Source organism: Rutilus rutilus (genome assembly GCF_951802725.1).
Source record: "Rutilus rutilus genome assembly, chromosome: 1".
Lineage (NCBI taxonomy): Eukaryota > Metazoa > Chordata > Actinopteri > Cypriniformes > Leuciscidae > Rutilus > Rutilus rutilus.
Genome location: NC_140209.1, coordinates 1,339,712 through 1,367,626, shown reverse-complemented (window position 1 = coordinate 1,367,626; position 27,915 = coordinate 1,339,712). Strand labels below are relative to the sequence as shown.

At 43.4% G+C, this 27,915-nt stretch overlaps 3 protein-coding genes across 3 annotated transcripts in view; 1 reads left to right on the top strand and 2 right to left on the bottom strand.

The window, feature by feature from the left end:
• Positions 1-2,360, bottom strand: part of LOC311301587 (uncharacterized protein) — a 61,448-nt gene extending 59,088 nt beyond the window's left edge. The window contains exons 1-2 of the mRNA XM_084426843.1: positions 2,140-2,360; positions 1,803-1,857 (exon numbers count right to left, since the gene is read on the bottom strand). The gene's annotated coding sequence lies outside the window, so the exon portion shown is untranslated. The remainder of the gene's footprint in view (positions 1-1,802; positions 1,858-2,139) is intronic.
• Positions 1-27,915, top strand: part of LOC311301705 (uncharacterized protein) — a 571,741-nt gene that overhangs the window by 444,292 nt on the left and 99,534 nt on the right. The window lies entirely within an intron of this gene.
• On the bottom strand, positions 4,078-27,142 carry LOC311297612 (uncharacterized protein; the record flags this gene model as incomplete). The annotated part of the gene is made up of 10 exons (XM_084419992.1): positions 4,078-4,262; positions 4,478-4,537; positions 4,620-4,730; positions 6,669-6,714; positions 6,829-6,919; positions 13,648-13,767; positions 15,438-15,788; positions 15,886-16,203; positions 26,379-26,590; positions 27,003-27,142. 10 exons carry the CDS (start codon positions 27,140-27,142, stop codon positions 4,236-4,238), a joined length of 1,476 nt encoding a protein of 491 aa, XP_084276118.1. The 3' UTR covers positions 4,078-4,235.

Below are 27,915 nucleotides of genomic sequence, written 5' to 3'. Positions count from 1 at the left end.
TGCTTTCAGTGCTTTGAATGAGAAATGTTTCTCTTCTCTCTGCTTGAGAACCATTTGAAATGAAATTTCAACTTTATTGTCCAACTCAAGGCCAGAAAATAAACAGTGTAGGGTGTAACGGTTCACAAAATTCATGGTTCGGTTCAATACTATACACTTGTGTCACGGTTCGGTACGTTTCGATACAGCAAAAAGAAAGAAATGCCAGAGAAATTTCCTTAATTTTTTTTTTTTATTCTTTTTTTATTAGAACTAACATGACATTTTTTTTCTTTGAGCAATGATGGAGCTATAATTGACTCTTCTTAGGAGCATATAAAACAAAACAGCTCCTTGGAAAAACTTTAATGTAATATTTTGTGCTTATAAACAAATGTTTATTTTAGTTCAGATTAACATGTTATTCATAATGTCGAAATAAATCCGACATAACGTTACTTGAAGGCATTATAGCCTACTATTCCTGCCAAACTTCCAAAGTTGCAGTTAGTGTTACTACAGTAAATCCATGGTGAATATTGCAGATCTGTGGACACTGGATAGTTCATTAATGGCACAATGTTTCTTCCTGGTTTCCACGTCAGCGCTGTTTGATCCGTTAATAACGGAGAAATGTGAATGTTTCTCACTAGATCTCGCAGCGATGTTATTACTTTAGTGGCGAGTTCAAATGCTTTCTTTACTGGATCTCTTAGCGCTGTGTAGTATAAGATCGGCTCGCGCTGCGTTGGTCCAAACTGATAAACAGTCCGTCACGAGTAGCTCAGTTTCGTTCCGCTTACATTGCGTTTGCCATTTGATGTTGTGGTCGCGCCAGCGTCTACATTATGAGCGCGCTCGCGACGCGCTTACATTTGAAATAACCGTTCGGTTTGAAAATGCGTGCCTTGTACCGAACGGTTTAGTACGAATACGCGTACCGTTACACCCCTAAAACAGTGACATAATCGATTATGGCACTTTGCCGCATCGATGCTGAATCGTGCATGCCCCGCATTGCGATGCATCGCCGAATCGATTATTGTTGACACCACTATCCATTAGTCAAAAGTCTTGTGGACACATATTTAATGTGTTTTGTGGTCTTAATTCAGCAACTTTTATTTACATTTTTTCCAATAACCACGCATAAACATTATTCTCTTAAAAATACAAACATCTACATACATGTTGCTCGCATATTATGGTAGGCCTGTTTCTGCTATATAGAGTGAATTTACACCTTTGCCATTAACATGTTTATAAATAACTGAAAAATGCACAAATGTCAGAGCATGTCAGAACATCTCAAGGACCCCAAAAACACCTTGGTCCCCAGAGGGTTAAACTAAATTAAACTTTAAACTAAATTAAACTTCAAACTTTCCGGTACAAACTTTCTCAAGCCAACTTAAAGTTTGTCTCTACGAACTTTTTTTTTCTAGTTAAAACTTGTTTTTCTTTACAAAATTGTTGTTAATAAATTAAGAATTACACTTATGATGTGATTGTGTAAAACCTACAGCCATCAGACAGAAGGTGATGAAATGCAGGAAGCAGAACATTCAACACTAACCATGAAAAACGTTATGCTCTAAATGTTAGCAGTTTATTTCAGCATTATATCAGCATAACCTGAATAATACCATTTTCTTTAGAAGCAACAAATAAATCACAGAAATTTCCCTCCATTATAGTAGATAGTTTACCAGTGATATTTTTCCTGGGGCTACCAGCAGTGCTAACTGATCCATGTTAACTAGCCAAAACCTTTTACTCTTAGTTAGTAATGAACTCGTATGTCATTTACAGGAGAGACTCACCTGGAATCAGGAGGAGATACACCAGAGCAAGAGTTATCAGTGACATCACAGGAAACTAAATAATTTACACAACAGTTCAATATGTCATCTTTCATTTCATCAAAACTATGATAACAGCCGTTTATTGCATTATAAACACTGCAAAAATGATACAAATACTTTACAATCTTCACTGTTAGTAGATTTCCACAGATGAAACTCATTTAAAGATAACGTTAGGGACACATGAGTCATCTAACAGAGGTTTTTATGAAAGAAAATGTTTCTCACTTCCATTTTCTTGTGTGGAGATTAATTAGTTAGACAATATTAATTACTGAACAAGTGAATCTTTTACCGTTTTGTAGTTTCAGCCGCTGTAAACAGACTCCAGGAGAGTGAAGTGCAAATGCAAGCTGAAAACTTTCTTCTGCTATTTTAGTTTTTTTTCCTTCCTCTTTTTAAAGTCTGAGCAACCTTCCCCACGCCGAGACAGGAACAACCCGAATGAAACCACTTGCAAATAGAAAAATATAAAACACTCTCTCTAAAGGATTGGTTAAAGAATATCTAAAAGCATGACTATAGAGCTTACATTACAAATATCAAACGAAACTTTCAGTGTGAAGGGAAACCTCCTGTCACCATGATTAGATGGTGTTTTTCAGCTTCCTGAAAAGTGATCTTCTTTCTTTAAGACAAGTAGTTCTTCATTTTTAAAGACAGTGTTTACAAAATAAGATCAAACTGTGTGTGTTTACATGCATGTTCAGTATTTACACCTATTTGAGGGAGGAACATGCCATTGCCTTCCCTAATAATCAGGAAACAATATGATGGATGGATGGATGGATGGATGGATTGATTAATTTGTGGATAAATGAATGAATGAATGGATGGATGGATGAATATGTGGATGGATGGATGGATGGGGCATTAACATGTAACTGCATTCCCTTATATAAAAGAATCAGGCACCACTATGATGGATGGATGGTGTAACATTGAGGATAGCCAGACTTTACCTCCACTGTCCTGAAGAGGGAGCTGTTTTTCAGATCATACTTCTGACATTGTGTTTGTGTTTATCCATGTGCATTAGGTAAGTGTAACTCTATAAACACACACACACACACACACACACACACACACACACTATCTATCTAGTATGTAGTGGGAAATCAGGTAGTGGGAGTCGATGTTCAAGTGGACAGTCATAAGAACCGTCTCCTCTATCAGTTTCTCAGGTATGATATCTGTCATAACACTAAATCAGTAAGAATTGCACTTTGTACTCTTCGGTGTCATTGATAAACACCACAATTCAGCCTAATAACTCTGCATCTGCCTCTGTCAGCAGTGGGATTTAGTTTTCACTAAATAAAATATTAAGTTCACTGAATTAATTGATACAGCCTTTTGTTAAAGGTACAATATGTAGTTTTTTGCCACTAGGAGTCGCTAACCTCTTCAAAACAATAACAAAGGCGTAGATTGATGACGCAGTGAATGAGAGTGGAACTTGTGAATGAGAGTGGAACATAGGACTGTGGGGACATAGGGCTGTGGGAACATATGGCTGTGGGAACATAGGGCTGTGGGATCATAGGGCCTAATTTTCAAAATTTTCAGTAAAAAAAAAATTCTTAGAAATGTGGGAACATAGGCCCGTGGGAACATAGGGCTGACCCCCAGATATCAGCTCCACACGAGGACTTTTATTTTACCGAACTAGCAGCTATTCACACTAATCAGTTAATTTAACAAGTTAAACTAGTAAGGTAACGCAGCACTGTTTCACTTGGTCTACACTATCATACTAAACTGTATTTTGAGTGTGTTGACAGTTATAATGTTATTCTATGTGTTAGTTGGTTGGCTGTATGAGAGTTCTCATTTTGTCCCAAAGTCTGCTTGCCATGGTCCATAATGTTTGGACGAAACAGCAACATTACGGCAACAGCGTCTGCCGCTACACGTAACGCAGTTGTCCATGTATGTCGCCTTGGTTACTATGGCAGTACAAGAACCACTGTTTTAGCATCAAATTATAAGAATTTCAAATTTAATTTGACATTGTATGACCTAACAAAGCCTCGTTTTCTGAAATCACGTGACTTGGCCAGTTTAATATACACTTTAAAACACAGATTTTAAACAGAATATTGAATCTTCGTACCTTTTTATCATTTAATGTTTTATTTGAAAAGGAATAAAGAGAAAAATCTGTCACATGGACTCTTTAATACACAGATAAAATGTATAAAATATTACAGAAACAACTCTAATCTTGTTAATTAATTACACTTTGACTGTTTAATTATGTCACATGAATATAATCCATTACTTTCTGCAGAATGGAAACTCTGAAGATGCATTTCATTTTTCATCAGTAGTTGTGATGTGGATCTGTCCAGCGATGAGACAAAAGTTGAGTAAAGTTTAGCTTGTGCTTCATCTTACTGTGGCGTCACGCTGTGGCTACAACAGAAATAAGACACACATTTACATAAATCAACACTACAAATGGTACAAATAATCTCAGAAAAAATATATATTTCTGTAAGTGAAACGACTTGTATAATCCATCTTGTAACAAAAGAAAAGACTGATTAGTATCTATTGACTAGTTGATTGACTACTGAAGACATTTTTTTGTAAAAATGTATGAAATTGAGAAGACTTGAGAAACTTACGGACAGATTCTCATATTCAGAAGAGCCTGACTGGTGAACAGCAGGTCTGGGATGGACAGTCTATGGGAAAAACACATTGATTATTGATTATTTGACTTTTGAATGCAGCTCTTTTACACGTAGTTTTTGATATTCCTCTTACTGGGAGTGTGTTGTAGAGGTCAGGTGATCTGGACTCGAGGTCAAGACCTGTATATGAACCTTCACTGGGATCAGTTCTGGGATCAGTTCTGGGATCAGTTCTGGGATCGTTCTACAGGGAAACAGAGAGAAGTGAAATCAGAGAAAAATGATTATCACCATTTTAAATAAAAAAAAAAAAAAAAAAAAAAATGAATGAATGTAAAAGATTTTAAATCGCTGTCATGACAATCAAAAGTGTAATCACTCCACAGTCTCTACTCATAAAACCATGTACAAATCTTGAGTGTGTGTATATACTGTATATCCACAACATTCCCCATAATCCTTAGATCAGACTCTCATCCATTATCACATTCACCTCTGTCTCATTACCTTGTTTAACTCACCCTATAATAGCCTGGTTTTCACATTCATTCTCTGCAAAGTCTTGTTTAGTGTTTGTACTGCAATTCTGAGCATTCTGTCTGTTATTCCCGTGTTCTTGGTTTTGATCTCTGCCTGTCCTTGGAAGTTCCTTTTTGCCTGTGTCCCCTGTGACCCCTGTGACCCTGTGACCCCTGTGTCCCCTGTGACACTGTGACCCCTGTGACCCTGAGACCCTGTGTCCTCTGTGACCCCGAGACCCTGTGTCCCCTGTGACACTGTTACCCCTGTGACTCTGTGACCCCGGTGACCCCTGTGTCCCCTGTGACCCTGTTACCCCGTGACCCTGTGACCCTGTGTCCCCTGTGACCCCTGTGTCCCCTGTGACACTGTTACCCCTGTGACCCCTGTGTCCCCTGTGACACTGTTACCCCTGTGACCCCTGTGACCCTGTTACCCCTGTGAGCTGTGACCCTGTGACCCTGAGACCCTGTGTCCCCTGTGACCCTGTTACCCCTGTGACCCCTGTGACCCTGTGACCCTGTTACCCCTGTGAGCTGTGACCCTGTGACCCTGAGACCCTGTGTCCCCTGTGACCCTGTTACCCCTGTGACCCCTGTGTCCGTGACATCCTGTGACCCTGTGTCCCCTGTGACCCCTGTGTCCCTTGTGACCCTGTGTCCCTGTGACCCTGAGATTCTGTGTCCCCTGTGACACTGTGACCCTGAGATCCTGTGTCCCCTGTGACCCTGTTACCCCGTGACCCTGTGACCCCTGTGACCCTGTGTCCCCTGTGACCACTGTGACCCTGTGACCCTGAGATCCTGTGTCCCCTGTGACCCTGTTACCCCGTGACCCTGTGACCCTTGTGACCCTGTGTCCCCTGTGACACTGTTACCCCTGTGTCCCCTGTGACACTGTTACCCCTGTGACCCCTGTGTCCCCTGTGACACTGTTACCCCTGTGACCCCGAGACCCTGTGTCCCCTGTGACCCTGTTACCCCTGTGACCCTGTGTCCCCTGTGACCCTGTTACCCCTGTGACCCTGTGACCCTGACATCCTGTGACCCTGTGTCCCTTGTGACCCCTGTGACCCTGTGTCCCCTGTGACCCCTGTGTCCCTGTGACCCTGAGATCATGTGTCCCCTGTGACCACTGTGACCCCTGTGACCCTTGTGACCCTGTGTCCCTGAAATCCTGTGTCCCCTGTGACCACTGTGACCCTGTGACCCCTGTGACCCTTGTGACCCCTGTGACCCTTGTGACCCTGTGTCCCTGAAATCCTGTGACCACTGTGACCCTTGTGACCCCTGTGTCCCTGTGACCCTGAGATCATGTGTCCCCTGTGACCACTGTGACCCCTGTGACCCTTGTGACCCTGTGTCCCTGTGACCCTGAAATCCTGTGTCCCCTGTGACCACTGTGACCCCTGTGACCCTGTGACCCCTGTGTCCCTGTGACTCTGTTATTGTTTGGACTGGTTTCTCTCCAACTGGACTGGTCTTTTCTGACCTCTTGCCTGTTTTATGGATTACGTCTTTGGATTACCCTCTGTTCAAATAAACTACATTTGGATCCTCAAGCTTCGTGTCTCAGAGCAGTACGTGACAATATATGTGTTCTACATGTACAAAGAAGCTGTTATTGATTTATTAGTATCATTCTGTGGTTTTGGCCATCTCACCTCATACTCCTGTATTGCAGATCTGCAGTTTATCCTTTTCTTCTGACTGTAAAAAAGAAACGGAAACAAGCCATTTCATTGTTAATGTAATATTCAAATGTACGTTTGCATTAGTCTAAAAGCAAATTATATTACTCTTTGTTGATAAATATTTATTTACATTGTATACAGTATGATGGTGATCATGATAGTGAAAATTGCACATGCCACTGTGATCACTAGCCAGACGAGCCAACCAGCACCACGGCGAACTGAAAGAGGGAGAAAATCATAATTAAATCTACAAACTAAGAAAGACACTACCCAGCCAGCAATGACATGTGGGGCCCAGATGAGGGCTTCATGGGCGTCAAATGTGGGCCCCATTATGGGCTTGCACCCGGGATCCACATTGGGGCAAGCCGTGGAAGCCCAGACGTACTAAAAGTGGGACATGTCAGACCCATTTGGGCCCCACATGTCATTGCTGGCTGGGTGGTGACTAGCGTGACTTGAAATGTATTGAGTTACAATTACACTGTAAAAAATAAAATCGTAAAAAAACGGTCAATGACCGTCAGCTGCGGCTGTCAAACAAAAACCGTAAAAATAAAGTAAATTATCCTAATTTAAATAAGTGCAAAATACTTTTACAGAAATCTTCATAAATCTTTTTTAACAGAAACACACAGTTAAAACACAGTTATTTCACATTTATGTTCTGATTTTTTTTACTGAAAAACATGCAGTTAATTATATGCATGATTTGTTGTGACTATACGTCACTGCATCAGCAAATACACACAGTTACTGTCTGTTAAATAAAGCAACATGCAGCATTTCATCAGTGTTTCTCTGCTCATCCTGGACTGAAGCTCAGGCTCTACTCTTCAACACAACGGTGACACACGAAACACACCATACAGAAACACTTTAAACCCCAACAGAACATTAAATACTAACAGATCTCTCAGGATCTCAGCATCTTCACTTATTACAATCCAGACTTTATTTCTTTCATACTAACATTCTTATTGAGAATTAACAGAGGTTTAGAAGTTGAAGTTTTATTGAAAAGAATAAAGTTTGATGTCACCATGATGGAGATCAGTGTTTGCTTTAGTTGGGCTCTTGACCTGTTAGTGTTTAACTTTAATGTTACCATTATAGAGATCAGTGCTTGCTTTAGTTGGGTTGTTGATGCTATAACATTAGTGTTTCTCTTGCTGTTTGAGCTGTTTTTGTGCAAGTCACACTTGTGCACGCACACAGTTTATAAATGATTGTAGTTATAATGATTATGATGACTATATAAGTATTTATTCGTTTAAGTATAAAATTTTCTCTGGCTTCTATAATTGTGTGATTATAAATCACATTTGTTGTGGCAAAAAAACCATGAGAAAATTTAGATCAGGTGATGATGATATCATCATGTAATTGCCTGAATCCCTGATCTTATTCAGTATCTAATGTTTTGATTATATAGAACTTGTGTTTTTAATGTTGTTTTATAATAGAAGACAATTGATTTTACAGCGTGAGAGCAATGTTGCTTAAAAAATATAAAGAATTTTCAAAACATTTAGTGCATTAAACTTTTTCCTCTACATTATTACTTAGCCATCAAGAATCAATGTGTGACTCTCAACAATGGTGACAATCAATGAAATGCTTCATGCTGCAGTGCATGCTGGGTACCACCAATCAAAACTCACCCATATCTCCCAGCATGCATTGCGGCTTTAATAAATTATCCAGCTGGAGTTGATCTGATTATCTGGATATATCAAGTATATTTTTTAATAAACAACACTGGTAGATATGCTGTAGAATCAGTTGACTTCTATTATGAATAAAACAATGTTAAAACCACAAGTCCTATATAAACAAAGCATTAGACACTGATTAAGATCAGGGATTAGGACTATTACATGATAACATCATCATCAATAAACAGCTAACATCACCTGATCTCATTTTCTCTTGGCTTTTTAAGATACAACAATTGTGCTTTATAAACACACAATTATAGCAGCCAAAAAAAAGTTTAATTTAAAGAGTCAAGGGTCAAGAGCACAACTAAAGCAAACGCTAACCACCATCATGGTGACTTTAAAATACAAAATATTATTCCTTTAAACCGGATATTAAATAAAGTAAATCTGGTTAGTTTTAAGTGAAGCTGCTAATAAGTGTACGGCCATGCATTTCACCTTTTTGTTTGGTTTATTCCAACCAAAATTCAACGACTGCCCAACGTTGGAGCCTGACGTCAAACAAACATTGGATTTAGACGTCAACCCGACTTTCATTTTCAACCAAAATCCAACATCTGACCGACGCTGTAGTCTATATCCTGTGCCTGCTGGGCATCTATTTGACATCAGGATGCCATGATGTTGATGTCATTTTAATGCTATTTTGATATTATTCAATATCAAGCTCCAATATCAGATTAAATTTACCTTTTATAGTATATGCAATTATAGTGTCTGCTGTCATTTTAAACGTGAACTAAATGTAAATATGCTAGGATTTAAATAAATAAAAACACACATGCAAAATACATAGACCTAGGTCTACAACTTTCAAGATCATTCAGGCTAGGTCTTTTAGATGTTGTCACATTGATTTACAATGAGTAATAAATATACTTTTTTCAGACATTTCAGACATTGTATTGACATAAATTTCACATCAATTTGATGTCTTGTTTCCTGACATCAAATCAACATCGATTTAATGTCAGTGATATTGACCTGAGATGTAGGGACCAGAAAAAAACATGTCAGATTGATACCTTTGTTAGGCATCTTTACAACCAGGGACGGACTGGGGCTAAAAAACAGCCCTGGACTTTCTCCCAAATAGGCCCATCATCCGGCCATTCGCCTCTAGCCGTGTGGGACAGACACTAGTCAGGATGTTCTGATACTATATGCCACAATACTGTAGCCTATCAGACAAGGTATTCACAGCAAGTAACATCTCAAAACCAATGATGATAATTGGGGTTGTGTTTAATAATGAAGCCTCAGCCTTCAAATAAAAACAAAAAATGTACAATGCCATAAAATACAAATAATGAAATGTCTACAGTAACCCCATATTACACAAACTTGTAATTATAAATCATATAGTTATATACCAGGGGTCTCCAACCTTTTTGTGTGCGAGGGCTATAACTCAAGGGATAAAATAATCTAGAAGGAATTTTTATTTGTTATACTCCAGTATTTATTATACATAACATGGTAAAGCTTTTTTACTTTTCACCGTCATATGGGAAATAATAAAATATCGATATAGACTTAAAAGCGTTTAAAAAAAATCCTGAAAATATAATTGATTTTTTTTGTTGATTTTCTATAAACCTATTGTATGTGTTATCAAAAACAGTAGCCCAAACATTTAGTATAAATATAAAAAAATAAAAAAAATAAACTGCCATAACTTCTAAACAAAAACATTACTGCATTACATTTAAAGGGGTGATGAACTGAGAAATCAAAATTTCCTTGAGCTTTTGACATATAAGAGATCATCATACTATAATAATATCCTGTAAGTTTCAGAACTGAAAACTACCTTGTTAGTCCAATAAAAGCTTGTATAGACATCAGGCTCAGCAAACGACTCGTTTTTCAAAGTGGGGAACTATGACGTCAAAGAGGATAAAACACCGCCTCCACAAAAGAAGATCAACGCCTACTTCAACACGGCCTGTTTAGCCCCGCCCACCGATTCGCCCAAACATGCTAAATAACATAGGACGACATGATAATTGCTAAACCGGATCGAGCTACTTCCAAGCAATAAACATGCTGTTTACTAAATATTGTGCAGCGCCTGTTTGTGGAAGAAGACAGTCTGCATAAGCTTCCTTCAGATTCCAGCATGGTTAAACTTTATTAAAGGGTAACTAAACCCCTGGTCAGAGCCTGACTCCACCCACTGGCAATATTTGAAAAATGCTAGAAAAGTGGGCAGACCCAGCAGAGATAGAGGGGACGAATCATGAGCGGGGGGGCGTGCACCTGAGACCCGCTGTCAGACTCTCTAAAATGGAGAGTGACTCACAGGGTCGCAAGACGACGTAAAGCACATGCATCTGATGAGTTTTATCGAGTTGATGTCAATAGCGCGCGCTCTCTATAGGCATTTTCATATTTTGCCGCTATGTGAAAAAATCCAGCAAAATGCGCCGACGCGTTTGTCGACCCCAGAGGATTAACTTTAGCCTAACCATAAATTGTGATTCAAATATATATGATCACTCACATCAAGACGCCGCTGCGGTGGTGGAGTCCATGCAGGAGGAGCAGCGTTTGGCACTGCGTCGCTTTTCAGCGTGAGCTGTGTGGAGAAGCCCATGTCCACCTCTATTGCGTTTCAAAAGCAATCCCGCGTAAAATGCAGGTTTCACACTCGGTCTTCCAGGCCAAGTGCATGCAACCACTGGCGCCTAATGCAACCAGCAACACTACACCTACGTACCCTCCTGCCCACTGTACTAAATACAGATAAATCTACGCTAGCTCGTACCAAGGGAGGGCGTGGTGAGCTGGAACCTGCTTACGTCACGTAGTACCGCAAACATCCAATAGGAAAATTCAACTGCAGTAGCCACCGTTCAACCTGAAGAGGGCAGCACTCAGACGTTTTTACACCATATATTTTAGAATTAAAACACTTTATACCCAAATGTCAAAAAAGTTACTCGAATCAATGAACAGCACTAATAAAGCCCCATTCTTACAGATCATTAACTAAAAAAAGTTGGTTTAGGGTTTAGTTACCCTTTAAATCAGTCAATCACAATTTCCCGACACGGATCTGCCAGCAACATGTAAGTAACCATGGCTGTTTCTTAATTCCAAGAACGCAGAGAACGGACTTGTGTTCTCGTGGAGACCGGTCTTGCCAAGCTTCCTTGGAAGAACGAACTCGGAACCGGCCGCAATGACTTCTGGGACACCAGGCGAGTACTAGCTCAAGTCTGCATTCGATGCATCCTCGGTATCAAGAACACATCCGGGTTCTTTCATGCGTCCTCTGTACTTGCGTTCTTGAGAACTGGGTCTGAACTTCGACGGTTAATGATGATGTAAAACGAGAACCCAAGGACGCAAGATTGCTGAAGAACGCATATTGAGAAACACCCCATGTGTACTCTAATGCCTGATCTGCGATCAGTGATTTCTGATGTGTAATTATTCAAGTTCAGATATCTTTCTCTTAAAATCGTTCAATACTGTTTATGCATCAGTGACTAAACGATCAACTTCACATCATTTCTCGTAGTATTATGAAAAGAATCTTTTTTAAACTGTTATTAAATTATATACAGAAAGCGATCAAAGAACGATCAAATCGCCCAAGCTGTCAATCAAACAGCACAGCGCGAGCCGCGAGAGCTTATCTGGACACTTGCCAAACTCGTGATGAAATAATGACACTGTTACACTACACAACGAAGCTCTTACTGTGTATTCACATCGTGTTTGCATTGTGATTTGGTGTAAGCATTTGTGAGAGTGCAAAAATTGCGTTGCAATGATAAGATCTTTATTCACGCGATCAACAGACTGTCTGTCATCTGCCATCTCATGATGTGAAGTTGACCTAAACTAATTAACCAGACTGTTATTAATATTGAGATATATAAGCTCAAACATATTTTGAACTAAAATAATCTGGGATCACATGCAAACATGTCAGCCAATCACAGCAGTGGGCGTCTGCACAGCAGTCTCACAGCAGCCAATCACAGCAGTGGGCATCGGCACTGCAGTCTCACAGCAGACACGCCCCTTAAAACAGAGCGTTCAAATCTGAGGCTGAAATCAGGCTTGGAAAAATGTCTTTTAGTTATAAATTATGACAATTTTTTATGTAAAAATCATACTAACATTATAAGGGCACCCCAGGCAACATTATAAAATAATAAAACAATCCAGTTCATGACCCCTTTAATACATTTATACATGACTATATTAATATAACAGTATTTTTAATATGAATACAGGCACATTTCTGCCAAAAAAGTTTGTTTTACTAAAGTTAATTCATAAGTTGTGGTGTGAAATGTCTTCTAACTGGTTTGTTCTCGGAACAATGTTTCGCCTGTTGTTGTTTTTTTTTTGCGTCAATATGTTGAGAATATCAGCGCTGTTTCATCTGGCTTTTTACAAGCTTAAATCACATAAGTTAGTCATCTGTGGGTTTATAGATAGAGAATTCTGCGCTGAATTGAAATGCTTCTCGGTGGATCGCGCATCTCTGTGTAATAGCCTAATTTTTAAGCGTTTGCCATTTAATGTTTCTCATACGCAACACAAATGACAGCGTACAATCAAAGAGAGTTGGGTAATTTTGTAGAGGCAAAAGTTCAAATTGAAACGTTTAGTTAAAAAGGTCGCAAAATTATACCATTCGAAGTCTGCACCCCCGACGGCAGGTTGGGGCTATTTATAGAATGTGTTTAGCGGGCAACTCACAGGCACCATGCTGGAGAACACTGCTATACTATACCTTAACTATTCAAATATAATGTAAGCAAATTTAAAAGTGCAGCCTTATAAAACTAACTTTCTGTCAGTGGCTATAGGCCGACTCTTCTTCCTCAGTTGTTGTTTTTTACACGTAGTATAAGTGATCGTATTAGTGCCCCTGCTGTTGGCTGTTCATATTGCTTTATTAGACTTTTTTTTTTTTTGTGCCGACAGCCCTCGGTTGGACTTTTCCAGAACGCACAGATTGTCAGTCCGTCCCTGGGTGTGAGTTACACTAGCTGTATATTATGATTATTTTGCATCAGACAACAGACTGTACAAGACCGGTCATTTGTATCAAAACTCAACCTGACTCAACAAACCTGACTAAAGAGATTTTTTTGTAGATAATATGTGTGATGATAAACCAGTCTGTGAGAGCCAGTGCAAACTACTGAAGCGAGAGACTGATGATGTGTGACAGTGATCATGTGATCATGAACCTTGTGTAGGAGCTGCTGCTGTAGTTCGGCTTGATGTCTTCTCAGAGTTTGAGCTTCTGACTGGAGTCAGTGTTGGTGAAGCGACTGGAGCTGCAGAAGATGAATGTTCAGACGCATCACCTGTAGGACATTAACATCAGGCACGTGCAGAGGGGGGGGCGTTGGGTGCTCGAGCACCTGCCCCTTTGCCCCTTGGTGACCAAAGTGCCCTTTTGTCAAGCAAAATTTCCTCTCCTTTTTTTGTAATTAAAGGCCCTTTTGTGGATGCCTGCCCAATCTAACCATTAGTAAAATTTATTAATAATAATTTAGCCGTAAATAAAATGACCCACATGATGACCTTTCACCTGGCGAACTCATCCGGGTTCCTGACGCTGCACGCACATTTTTTTAATTTCGCGCGGCTACGCGCACTACCAGAAGATATCTTCAAATCTGTGGCTGCTGGTAAGTGGCGTTTCATTCTCAGCTTAGTGATTTTGATGTTTGTTTACTTATTATTATTATTTTACAAGGACGACGTGAAGAGCATGCAGAGACGTTGTTTATATTGCTGTGTGTAGGCTGTAGTAACTGTTTTCCTGAATGCCATCAAGATTAAAACCGAGACTGATTTCATAACAGGTCAATAAACAAATAGTTAAAATTTAGTCACTTACATTTTAGACGCAATGACTGTTTTTGTTCTGTTTCAGCAGCGAAAATAGTTCCAAACAAAGATCACGCAGGACCATCGCGAATCTCACAGCTACACTCAGCCGTGTTTCATTACTGAATGATTCAGCGTTTTGAACGAATCAGTTGAGTCAAATATTCAATGACCCATTCACAAACTGCCTCATTCTGAATAAATCAGCCGTTTGAATGAATCGTTTGAATGAATGACTCAATGACTCGCTCATTAAGACGGTCGCCTGCCGCCTCCTACTGGCGGTTTAGTTTCATAAAGTATATTCTTTTCAACATTCCTTATTTGTATATTCAAAGATATTTATATTTATATAATTTTTCAATGTAAATTATTTAATTTGATTGGTAACAGCCTGGTGTCTTATTATTTTAATTGAATATATTGATCAAATTTAAGAATTTGAAATGAAAGATGGAGATACATTTAATAAAATTAGGGGAAAAATGCCCTTTATAAAAGGTACAAATAAATTGTGTTTTCAAACAGTGATGTAATGAAACATTGACAATTTAAGCTTGAAGAGAGTAAAGCCTCTGTTTAGACTATTAAGGAAATGTAATTTTGCCAAAAGAAGAACTTTTATTTTAAATAAATGTTAATTTTAAATCAGCCTACTTCAGTGTGATATGTTACCATATTATCATGCTTAACACTAAGAATTTGAATAATTGTAATGTGATGATCAGATGCAGATATCTAAATCAAAGAATATGGGCGGTTGGCGGGTGGATTATTTATTTTTAACAGTGGATTCGGGTGACTCAAAGTGCACCAGATTAATGAATTTATCTTTAAAATGCACAAAATTTTCTTACGGGGGGGCATGCCCCCGGACCCCCCTAGAGGTAGCGAGCTCAACCCACAAAAATACTGTGGGAAACACATATGATGATCTACAAAAAAAATAAACAAATTTAATTATTTATTATTAAAATACATTATTAGGATTTTACCCATCTGCCTCATTTTGAGTCAGGAAAAACACAGTCCCATTTAAAACCTTGTTCCATGTGCCCTCTTTTATACTTTGAGCACCTGCCCCTCCAGAGGTCTCTGCACGGCCCTGATTAACATCATATTTTACAGTGTTGTTTCTCACCTGAATACTTGACAGTGTATCTGACTGAGGTCTTGAGTTGATTTCTGTAAGTAAGCTGACATCTCCACTCTCTGTTGTCATCTTCATTCAGGAGTGTTGTAGTCAGAGTGAGGATACAGCGATCTTGATCTGATGATGATGATATCTGATATCTGGAGTCTGTCTTCAGATCAACACCAGCCTGATTCACCCACAACAGATAATCTCCCCAACGGACCCAATCATCACAGGAGTATCCAGCATATAAATACAACTGACAGGAGAGAGTCACAGAGCGGCCTGGACTGATCTCAGTCTGTGAAGATGATAAAGATGATGATGATGATGATGATGATGATGGAGACACTGAAACTGAACACAAGACACAAATCACAGACTCTTCAATCATCATCTGAGTTTAAAGGGAGAATCTGCCCTTTTTAAATTGACCACATAATTATAAACTTACCATGAAGAACATGCAGATAAACAAAAGCATCAGGTCCTTGTTGTTCTCCATTCACATATTGTTCGCATCTGTATCTTCCATAATCTTCTCCTGTGACGTTCTTGATGTTCAGAGAGCAGTCAGACTCCAGACTCAGTCTCTCATGTCTCTCTGTGTCTTTATTCTTTATCCCTCCAGTAATCAGTTCAACTTCTGAAGGTCTGAAGCTGTTATAGTGGACCCATGTAGTTGATTTGCAGTCAGAAAGAGCTTTATTACAGGACAGAGAGACATTTTCACCAGAACTGATGAACACATACTCATCCACTCCACTGGCTCCTGAAACACAGTATATCTCAGTGATCATTATGATATTAATAAATGATAAAACATAAACCCCACCAGCATACAAAGCAGAAGATTCAAATCATACAGTCTTTTTCCGCTGTTTGATAGCTAATGCATTCATTAACATTTATAGATAAACCAAATCAAACGCCTCTTTAAGATGGAATAAGAAATACTCTGACTTTGAAACAAATTTAAATAATATAATATCATCATATCTTGAACTTTTGATTTCAGCTTTGTCATAAACATTACTGGACGGCACAGGATGAGTTGATCCTCCTCTTCAACCGTAGAAATACACTAATAACTGCCCTTAAAAGCTCTTTATCTGTTCTGTGTTTCTCTCTTTCCTTCAGACTCACCCTACTGTGACTTATGCACAGCTAAATACTAAATAACAACTCAAAACCCACAAAGAATATTTGTGGAACAGTTCCCAAAGGAAGGAGCAAAACTCAGGGAAGGTTTGCTGGGATCAGTAGTTCACTCTCCATCCAGACACAGGCGTGATGATACTGTACTTCTGTTCTCTGACCACACAACATCACTTCACTGAGCTGAACACTCGTTGTGTGTTTGACAGCAAGTTTATGATCAATCATGAGCTGAGTTTGGGAAGTAGTTAACAGTGAATTTGATCATGATTAGGGCCCTCTCAAGTAAAAGTCATGACAAAATAATGCATTAACAAATCATTTAATACAATATGATTAAACATGCACTAGGAGAATATTTGTATTCCTTTACACCACCAGTGCAACAAAACAAAAGATAAAGGTTATTTGTAGTTCTGTTACTCACAGCGCAGTCACTGTGTGCTCATACTATGATCTCGATATCAATATTGTTAGAAGCGCTATATAAATGAAGGTGACTTGATTTGATAATATGAGCTCATCCCAGATAGAAATGTTGTTGTTCTATGAATGTTTTGAGAGCGTTATGTTTTGTTCTTGTAATGTTTTCTGTAGATAATTGTATTTTTGTTCCCAGAATGTTCTCCTAAAAGGAAGGATAACACTCTCTAAACATTCTTATACAGTTTTAGCGGGAAGTTTCCCAGTAGACACAGGACTGAACCATCTTTTCCTCATATGTCTCTAGTTTCCTGTTTACACTCAGTGCATTTGGGGTCAATATGACCCCAACGCCCACGTGGGCAGCGACAGTGACACCTGGAGGGGCGTGATTGGGAGGAACGGCCCCCCTAATCTGAACCCGAGTGGTGTTCTGTTATTGGACTTCTGTGCTAGTTACAGTTTGTCCATAACGAACACCATGTTCAAGCATAAGGGTGTCCATCAGTGCACATGGCACCAGGACACCCTAGGCCGGAGGTCGATGATCGACTTTGTGGTCGTCTCATCTGACCTCCGGCCGTATGTCTTGGACACTCGGGTGAAGAGAGGGGCGGAGCTGTCAACTGATCACCACCTGGTGGTGAGTTGGATCCGATGGCGGGGGAGGAAGCTGGACAGACTCGGCAGACCCAAACGTACTGTGAGGGTCTGTTGGGAACGTTTGGCCGAATCTCCTGTCAGAGAGATCTTCAACTCCCACCTCCGGCAGAGCTTCGACCAGATTCCGAGGGAGTCTGGAGATATTGAGTCCGAGTGGACCATGTTCTCCACCTCCATTGTCAACGCGGCCACTCGGAGCTGTGGCCGTAAGGTCTCCGGTGCCTGTCGAGGCGGCAATCCCCGAACCCGGTGGTGGACACCGGAAGTAAGGGATGCCGTCAAGCTGAAGAAGGAGTCCTATCGGGCCTGGCTGGCTTGTGGGACTCCTGAGGCAGCTGATGGGTACCGACGGGCCAAGTGGACTGCAGCCCGGGTGGTTGTGGAGGCAAAAACTCGGGCCTGGGAGGAGTTCGGTGAGGCCATGGAGAAGGACTATCGGCTGGCCTCGAAGAGATTCTGGCAAACCGTCCGGCGCCTCAGGAAAGGGAAGCAGTGCCCTACCAACGCTGTTTACAGTGGAGGAGGGCAGCTGTTGACCTCGACTGGGGATATCACCGGACGGTGGAAGAAATACTTTGAGGATCTCCTCAATCCCGCCGTCACGTCTTCCATTGAGGAAGCAGAGGCTGAGGGCTTGGAGGCGGACCCGTCCATCACCCAAGCTGAAGTCACCGAGGTAGTCAAGAAACTCCTCGGTGGCAAGGCACCGGGGGTGGATGAGATCCGCCCTGAGTACCTCAAGTCTCTGGATGTTGTGGGGCTGTCTTGGCTGACACGCCTCTGCAGCATCGCGTGGCGGTCGGGGACAGTGCCCTTGGATTGGCAGACCGGGGTGGTGGTCCCTCTTTTCAAGAAGGGGGACCGGAGGGTGTGCTCCAACTATAGGGGGATCACACTTCTCAGCCTCCCTGGGAAAGTCTATGCCAGGGTACTGGAGAGGAGAATCCGGCCGATAGTAGAACCTCGGATTTAGGAGGAACAGTGTGGTTTTCGTCCCGGTCGTGGAACACTGGACCAGCTCTATACCCTCTACAGGGTGCTGGAGGGCTCATGGGAGTTTGCCCAACCAATCCACATGTGTTTTGTGGATTTGGAGAAGGCATTCGACTGTGTCCCTCGTGGCATCTTGTGGAGGGTGCTCTGGGAGTATGGGGTCCGGGGCCCTTTGCTAAGGGCTATCCGGTCCCTGTACGACCGGAGTAGGAGCTTGGTTCGTATTGCCAGCAGTAAGTCAGACTTGTTCCCGGTGCGTGTTGGACTCCGGCAGGGCTGCCCTTTGTCGCCGGTTCTGTTCATAATTTTTATGGACAGAATTTCTAGGTGCAGCCAGGGGCCGGAGGGGGTCAGGTTTGGGGACCACACGATTTCATCTCTGCTCTTTGCGGATGATGTGGTCGTGTTGGCCTCATCAAACCAGGACCTCCAGCATGCACTGGGACGGTTTGCAGCCGAGTGTGAAGCGGCTGGGATGAGAATCAGCACCTCCAAATCCGAGGCCATGGTCCTCAGTCGGAAAAGGGTGGCTTGCCCGCTTCAGGTTGGTGGAGAGTTCCTGCCTCAAGTGGAGGAGTTCAAGTATCTCGGGGTCTTGTTCACGAGTGAGGGAAGGATGGAACGGGAGATTGACAGACGGATCGGTGCAGCTTCTGCAGTAATGCGGTCGCTGTACCGGTCTGTCGTGGTGAAGAAGGAGCTGAGCCGCAAGGCGAAGCTCTCGATTTACCGGTCAATCTACGTTCCTACTCTCACCTATGGTCATGAGCTTTGGGTCATGACCGAAAGGACAAGATCACGGATACAAGCGGCCGAAATGAGCTTTCTCCGCAGGGTGGCTGGGCGCTCCCTTAGAGATAGGGTGAGAAGCTCGGTCACTCGGGAGGAGCTCAGAGTAGAGCCGCTGCTCCTCCACATCGAGAGGGGTCAGCTGAGGTGGCTCGGGCATCTTTTCCGGATGCCTCCTGGACGCCTTCCTGGGAAGGTGTTCCGGGCATGTCCCACCGGGAGGAGACCCCGGGGAAGACCTAGGACACGCTGGAGAGACTATGTCTCCCGGCTGGCCTGGGAACGCCTCGGTGTCCCCCCGGAAGAGCTGGAGGAAGTGTCGAGGGAGAGGGAAGTCTGGGCATCCCTGCTTAGACTGCTGCCCCCGCGACCCGGCCCCGGATAAGCGGTAGAAGATGGATGGATGGATGGATGGATGGATGACCCCAAAAATGTATAGAGTGATTGTATTTTTAGGGGTTCAAGCATGAAATGTTGAAACCCTATTGTAATTGTAAGGATTTGTAAAACGCATTGTGCAGGACAAACCGTAAGGCCTAGAGACGTGAAACCTGGCCAGATGGTAGGCCTCAATTTGGGGACAACCTATCAGAGTATGAGCCCGATTGGCCCATAGGTGGCGCTACAGCAACCAAAAGTACAAAATCACTTATAACTCTTAGACCGTTTGACCTAGACTCAAGTGCCTTACACCACTGTGATCCCTGGGTCAAGGTGGACAAAATATATAAATATCTTGGCTATATCTTGGCTTACAGGAAACGTTTTCTGCTATGTCGAATTTTGTCCTAAACCTACTTTTGCAAACTAGTCCCTGTTTTTCGCCCGATCAGAACCAAACCAGTGCAGAAATGTTCTCTGGAGTCTGAAGATCAATAATTATCTAAAAAAAGTTGAAATTTCGATTCACGGTCGCTAGGGGGCACAAAATGAAAGTTGTGGGAGGAGCCTATTTTACTAAAATGGCTATAACTCCAGAAGTAAATAAGGTATCTTCACCAAACTCAGTACACATGTGTGAGAGGTCAATCTGAGGTCACAGTATAAAAATCGCGGAAATTGGCCACATGGTGGCGCTATAACATGAAAAAAACATAAAACAGGCTATAACCACCTGACCGTTAGTCCGATTGACTTGAAAATTGGTATGCAGTGTCTTGGCCCAAGGCCCCATGTATGTCTATGAGGACATTGGTGTATCTCAAAAAACATGGCCGCTATCGGCCAATGAAGTTTGAGCACCTATTAGACAAGGTTAACGGAGGCCGATCAGAACGAAACTCAATGGGCATGTTCGACTCATGGCCCTAAAGGTCTGTAAGAATTTTGAAAGAAATCGGCCACTAGTTGGCGCTAATGAGTTTTATGGCTCTGTAATCACGTGGTGTTAGACTTATCATCACAAAATGCATATCATTTGATAGATCTCCTCATGCTGAACAACTTTGCCTCAAGAACTATTGCTGTCAATCAAACCGTTCATTAAGTATTCACGAACATGTTAAAAACCTACTTTTGCGAACTAGTCCTAGGTTTTTCGCCCGATCGGAACCAGACCAGTCTAGGACAATTCTCTGGACTCTCTAGATCCGGGCTATTCAATTGGCGGCCCACGGGCCAAATACGGCCCGCCAATCATCTCCATCTGGCCCGACGGCACCAACCTTCCTCCTCCTCTTTTCCTGGCGGTGCGGCTAATTTAGTTTGAATTTGATACTCGCTCCGATTGACCTGAGAAAATATTTCAGCAGTTATTATATGTGTCCCGAATTTATGTTGACTGAACCAGCGATACCAATTATTCGTGAATGAAACATTCTTTTGGTTGGATCCTTTCTAAACGCTCTTGCATAACTGTGCGTTCACACCGCTGCCGTCGAGAGTGTCAAAGTGGCCAGTCAGTAACGGTCTATTTGGATTCATTCGGACCGCTCCGTCACTGAATCATCTGAAGTGGTTTCTCGGTCAGTACAGTAACAACAAATAGTTGCGTTTACTCCCGGTCCCGGACACTATTATTAAACAGCGTTGTGACAACCAGTGGGGAGCGTTTCAGTTCGATAGAAACCTCTGTTTACAAACCACAAATCACTCGATGATTTAACTAGTATTAAATCAGACGAAACAGCCTCAACATTCCCAACAAGACTGATGAGGAAAGCAGGAGAATACATTGTGGCATGAACGAAATTAGAAGACTTTAAATCCCCTAATCACCCTTACAAACATTTACCATGAATGGCACTTTTTATACAGTGGGAGTGAGTAGCCTGTGTCTATCAAGTCTCACTGTCAGAATATTCTCATTTAAGCATAACAATTATAAATAAAATTAAAGCTGCAAGCAGCATTTATCGGGGTTCAAGCAGTTAAGGCCTTTAAGCACAAAAGCATCAAGTTTTATTTAGCAAGCATTTAACCACTGACATCATAGATGGGAAAGACCATGTTTTAGCATGATTTACCATGATATTAGGGCTGAACGATTTTGGAAAGTAATCTAATTGCAATTTAGTTTTACCAATATTGCGATTGTGATTTAATATGCGATCATTTTTTAAGCTCTTTATCTTTTCTATTATTCAACAAAAAACAAGCAATAAATCATTGTAAAATATGGAAGGGAATCTTTAGGCACCTCATGAGCCGATCAAATTTTTTTCTTTAATTGATCTTATTAATAAAACTTAAAATATTTAATTACATAATTATAAGTAGGCCTACTTACAATAATTAGACATTAAAAAACTAAATTATTATAATTACATGTTAATAATTTTAACAAATATAGCTTCAAAACAAATAACAAAGAGGGGAAAAAATATTACAAGCAATAAACAAAGACTGCTTTCAGTATTTAAGAGTAGGCTATCTGAACGTTTTCATCTCTTTTGAAATTATAAGATGTGGTTTGTGCTGTCTGTTTCATTACTATAACTGACTGTGTCACATTAATTTCGCGTCATAAAAGCATTTTGAGATGCAAACTACATTTAACCACGTAGATGGCATCGCTCACAGCCCCATGAGTATTTGAAATTGAAAGCAGCTTCTGACTGTGATTTTCATATTTTTAATATAATAAGCCAACTGCATTCCAAGACATATGATGCCTTCGTAGAACATTAGTAAGTAAAATACCAGCGGGAGAGACTACAAAAGTAACATCACGCAGACAGCGCGTATCTCATATCTTGTGCAGTGAAGCCTGCGAATGTCCTTGTAATATGCTTAAACTTTTCTGAACTTTATTAAAGATTATTTCTCGTGAGGTTTGAGCAGAGGTGGGACAAAGTCATTGTTATGCAAGTCACAAGTAAGTCTCAAGTCTTTGCTCTCGAGTCCCGAGTCAAGTCGAGTCAAAGATGAGGCAAGTCCCGAGTCGAGTCAAAAGTCAAAGCCAACAAGTCTCAAGTCGAGTCCAAAGTCCTACCATTTTAGTTTCGAGTCATTTCAAGTCCTCTTACCACAGAAATAAAATTTATACAAATCATGTACGTCTGTAAGATTTGTATTTATTTAAACCTCTTTTTATACTTTGATTTATAATCAAATACAGTAAAAAACAGAATTTAATTTTCACAAAAAATGCTTGTATTTCAACAGCATATTGCACTAGAACAATGCACAGCATGCAGCTTCAGTCCTGTATTGTATTAACCTCATATTGCAAAACAGTTTAACTTTCAAATAGACATGGGTCGTTTTAGCCTAAACCTTTTTAAACATGTCATCAATAAAATCCTCACTCCTCAAAATTATCACTTCTGAAAAACTGGACCAACCTGATAATATTGGAATGCGTGTTGCAGTGCGTATGCGGTGCAAGACCAGCACGCGCAATAGTGCTTTCACATATGCTGCGTTTGCAGTGCGTGATCCGCGGCTGTACCACAAATACATACTATTTGTATTTCAAATCCAGAAGTTATTAGCATCTTTTATTTAAAAAAAAAAATTTGTCAGCATTGCGATTCTCTTTGTACACACGTATACACTCTTTAATAGACGTATTCACGTTTAAATACAATTTAAACAATGTATTATTTAATGCATTATTTATATTAAAATCGCATAGCCTACATTTTAAATTAAAACTTAAAATTGACAAAAACAGCAGACTCATACTCTTTCTTTTGCATAATTTAAATCTTTATACAATAAATCTCGCATGTCACAAAGAACTTGTTTTTCCACCTCCACAAATGAGACGAGTGTTATGTTGCCTTGTTGAAATAATTGTATTTTCCCTTGATTTAGGCTACCCCGGTCTTACGTCTCAGCATTGCGATTCTCTTTGTACACATATACACTCTTTAATAGACGTATGCACGTTTAAACACAATTTAAACAACGTAGGCCTATTATTCAATGCATTACTTCTACTTATATTAAGTTCCTAAAGCAAGTGGTCAAATATTTAACCATGTAGGCTACAACACAGATTTTTTATATAAAAAAAACAGCCGACTCTCATGCCTTTTATTTTATATTTAAATTAATACAATAAATCTTGCATGTCACAAGGAACATGTTTTTCCACCTCCACGAATGAGACGAGATTTGTTCATTTTGTCGCCTTGTTGAGGTAAATTGTAGTTTTCCTTGCTTTACCCTGGTCTTAAAGTGAAAATAGTATTTAATTAAATACATTTATGGTGAGATTACTACATTTTATTTAATTAATCGCATTTATGGTGAAATTACTAAATTTTTAGGTCAATCTGTGTTCATTTTGATCATGAAACATGCGCTGTCACTTTAATTCAGCGCGTGCAGCACATGTGCAGCACAGCAGAAATAGACTCGGTGCGGAAACGATCGCTGCACTGCTGTATACGCTCCGCACCGGGAACGGATCGACGGACTGCAACCGCGTGCAGTGTGAAAGCTCTAACCTGTTAACATGGGTACGGAAAAAAAATACGCACCCGCTGGCGCATACGCACTGCAAACGGAGTATGTGTGAATGTGAAACGGGCGTATGCTGTCGAATCAAAACAACGTGGGACTACAGTGATTGGATGTCGTGCAGGCAGCGCGCGCGCTCGCTGCATGCATACAGGTGGTGCACATTTTTTTCACAGATGCAGATAAACTGAGAGCGGCGCGGCCATGTGGACATTTTTCCCCCAGTTTTCATGGGAAGTAGCAAGTCTTCTCGAGTCAAAAGGCGCAAGTCCAAGTGAAGTCACGAGTCATTGATGTTAAAGTCCAAGTCGAGTTGCAAGTCTTTGTACATTTTGTCGAGTCGAGTCTGAAGTCATCAAATTCATGACTCGAGTCTGACTCGAGTCCAAGTCACATGACTCGAGTCCACACCTCTGGGTTTGAGTGGTGTGGTGTGGTGTGTGTGTGTGTGTGTGTGTGTGTAGCCTATGTGTGAGACAGAGGAATTAGAAGCAAGTAGAATATGGTTGTTTATAAAGCACACCACGTATCTGTGTTTAAAACTAAGCTCAGAAATCTGAAATTATCTTAAGTAGAATGGCCAGCAGGGGGCAGTAGAAGACCACTTATTGGCTCACTTTCACTTTAAACTTCACGATTTTCACCAGTTTTCTGCACTAAAGCAAACCAGTTTTTCCATGTTAACCTAATAATGCATGCTTACAGACACACACACACACACACACACACACACACACAAAGACAAATGTTGAAAACATCTCTGCCCATCGCTGCCCAGCACAAAGCTCTCATCGCTGCCCAGCCCAGAGCCCTCATCGCTGCCCAGCCCAGAGCCCTCATCGCTGCTGGTCCCGTCCAGCCCAGAGCCCTCATCGCTGCTGGTCCCGTCCAGCCCAGAGCCCTCATCGCTGCTCAGCACAGAGCCCTCATCGCTGCTGGTCCTGTCCAGCCCAGAGCCCTTATCGCTGCCCAGCACAGAGCCCTCATCGCTGCCCAGCACAGAGCCCTCATCGCTGCTGGTCCCGTCCCGCCCAGAGCCCTCATCGCTGCTGGTCCCGTCCAGCCCAGAGCCCTCATCGCTGCTGGTCCCGTCCAGCCCAAAGCCCTCATCGCTGCTCAGCACAGAGCCCTCATCGCTGCTGGTCCCGTCCAGCCCAGAGCCCTTATCGCTGCCCAGCACAGAGCCCTCATTGCTGCTGGTCCCGTCCAACACAGAGCCCTCATCGCTGCCCAGCACAGAGCCCTCATCGCTGCTGGTCCCGTCCAGCCCAGAGCCCTCATCGCTGCTCAGCACAGAGCCCTCATCGCTGCTGGTCCCGTCCAGCCCAGAGCCCTCATCGCTGCTGGTCCCGTCCAGCCCAGAGCCCTCATCGCTGCTGGTCCCGTCCAGCCCAGAGCCCTCATCGCTGCTCAGCACAGAGCCCTCATCGCTGCTGGTCCCGTCCAGCCCAGAGCCCTTATCGCTGCCCACCACAGAGCCCTCATTGCTGCTGGTCCCGTCCAACACAGAGCCCTCATCGCTGCCCAGCACAGAGCCCTCATCGCTGCTGGTCCCGTCCAGCCCAGAGCCCTCATCGCTGCTCAGCACAGAGCCCTCATCGCTGCTGGTCCCGTCCAGCCCAGAGCCCTCATCGCTGCTGGTCCCGTCCAGCCCAGAGCCCTCATCGCTGCTGGTCCCGTCCAGCCCAGAGCCCTCATCGCTGCTGGTCCCGTCCAGCCCAGAGCCCTCATTGCTGCTCAGCACAGAGCCCTCATCGCTGCTGGTCCTATCCAGCCCAGAGCCCTCATTGCTGCCCAGCACAGAGCCCTCATCGCTGCTGGTCCCGTCCAGCCCAGAGCCCTCATCGCTGCCCAGCACAGAGCCCTCATCGCTGCTGGTCCCGTCCAGCCCAGAGCCCTCATCGCTGCTCAGCACAGAGCCCTCATCGCTGCTGGTCCCGTCCAGCCCAGAGCCCTCATCACTGCTGGTCCCGTCCAGCCTAGAGCCCTCATCGCTGCTCAGCACAGAACCCTCATCGCTGCTGGTCCTATCCAGCCCAGAGCCCTCATCGCTGCTCAGCACAGAGCCCTCATCGCTGCTGGTCCTATCCAGCCCAGAGCCCTCATCGCTGCTCAGCACAGAGCCCTCATCGCTGCTGGTCCTATCCAGCCCAGAGCCCTTATCACTGCCCAGCACAGAGCCCTCATCGCTGCTGGTCCTATCCAGCCCAGAGCCCTCATCGCTGCTCAGCACAGAGCCCTCATCGCTGCTGGTCCCGTCCAGCCCTCATCGCTGCTCAGCACAGAGCCCTCATCGCTGCTGGTCCTATCGAGCCCAGAGCCCTCATCGCTGCTCAGCACAGAGCCCTCATCGGTGCTAGTCCTCTCCAGCCAAGAGCCCTCATCGCTGCTGGTCCCGTCCAGCCCAGAGCCCTCATCGCTGCTCAGCACAGAGCCCTCATCGCTGCTGGTCCCGTCCAGCCCAGAGCCCTTATCGCTGCCCAGCACAGAGCCCTCATCGCTGCCCAGCACAGAGCCCTCATCGCTGCTGGTCCCGTCCAGCCCAGAGCCCTCATCGCTGCTGGTCCCGTCCAGCCCAGAGCCCTCATCGCTGCTGGTCCCGTCCAGCCCAAAGCCTTCATCGCTGCTCAGCACTTAGCCCTCATCGCTGCTGGTCCCGTCCAGCCCAGAGCCCTTATCGCTGCTGGTCCCGTGCAGCACAGAGCCCTCATCGCTGCTGGTCCCATCCAGCCCAGAGCCCTCATCGCTGCTGGTCCCGTGCAGCCCAGAGCCATCATCGCTGCTCAGCCCAGAGCCCTCATCGCTGCTCAGCACAGAGCCCTCATCGCTGCTGGTCCCGTCCAGCCCAGAGCCCTCATCGCTGCTGGTCCCGTGCAGCCCAGAGCCATCATCGCTGCTCAGCACAGAGCCCTCATCGCTGCTCAGCACAGAGCCCTCATCGCTGCCCAGCCCAGAGCCCTTATCGCTGCCCAGGACAGAGCCCTCATTGCTGCTGGTCCCGTCCAGCACAGAGCCCTCATCGCTGCTCAGCACAGAGCCCTCATCGCTGTTGGTCCCGTCCCGTCCAGCCCAGAGCCCTTATCGCTGCCCAGCACAGAGCCCTCATTGCTGCTGGTCCCGTCCAGCACAGAGCCCTCATCGCTGCTGGTCCTATCCAGCCCAGAGCCCTCATCGCTGCTGGTCCCGTCCAGCCCAGAGCCCTCATCGCTGCTCAGCACAGAGCCCTCATCGCTGCTGGTCCTATCCAGCCCAGAGCCCTCATCGCTGCTCAGCACAGAGCCCTCATCGCTGCTGGTCCCGTCCAGCCCAGAGCCCTCATCGCTGCTGGTCCCGTCCAGCCCAAAGCCCTCATCGCTACTCAGCACAGAGCCCTCATCGCTGCTGGTCCTATCCAGCCCAGAGCCCTTATCGCTGCCCAGCACAGAGCCCTCATTGCTGCTGGTCCCGTCCAGCACAGAGCCCTCATCGCTGCCCAGCACAGAGCCCTCATCGCTGCTGTTCCCGTCCAGCCCAGAGCCCTCATCGCTGCTCAGCACAGAGCCCAGAG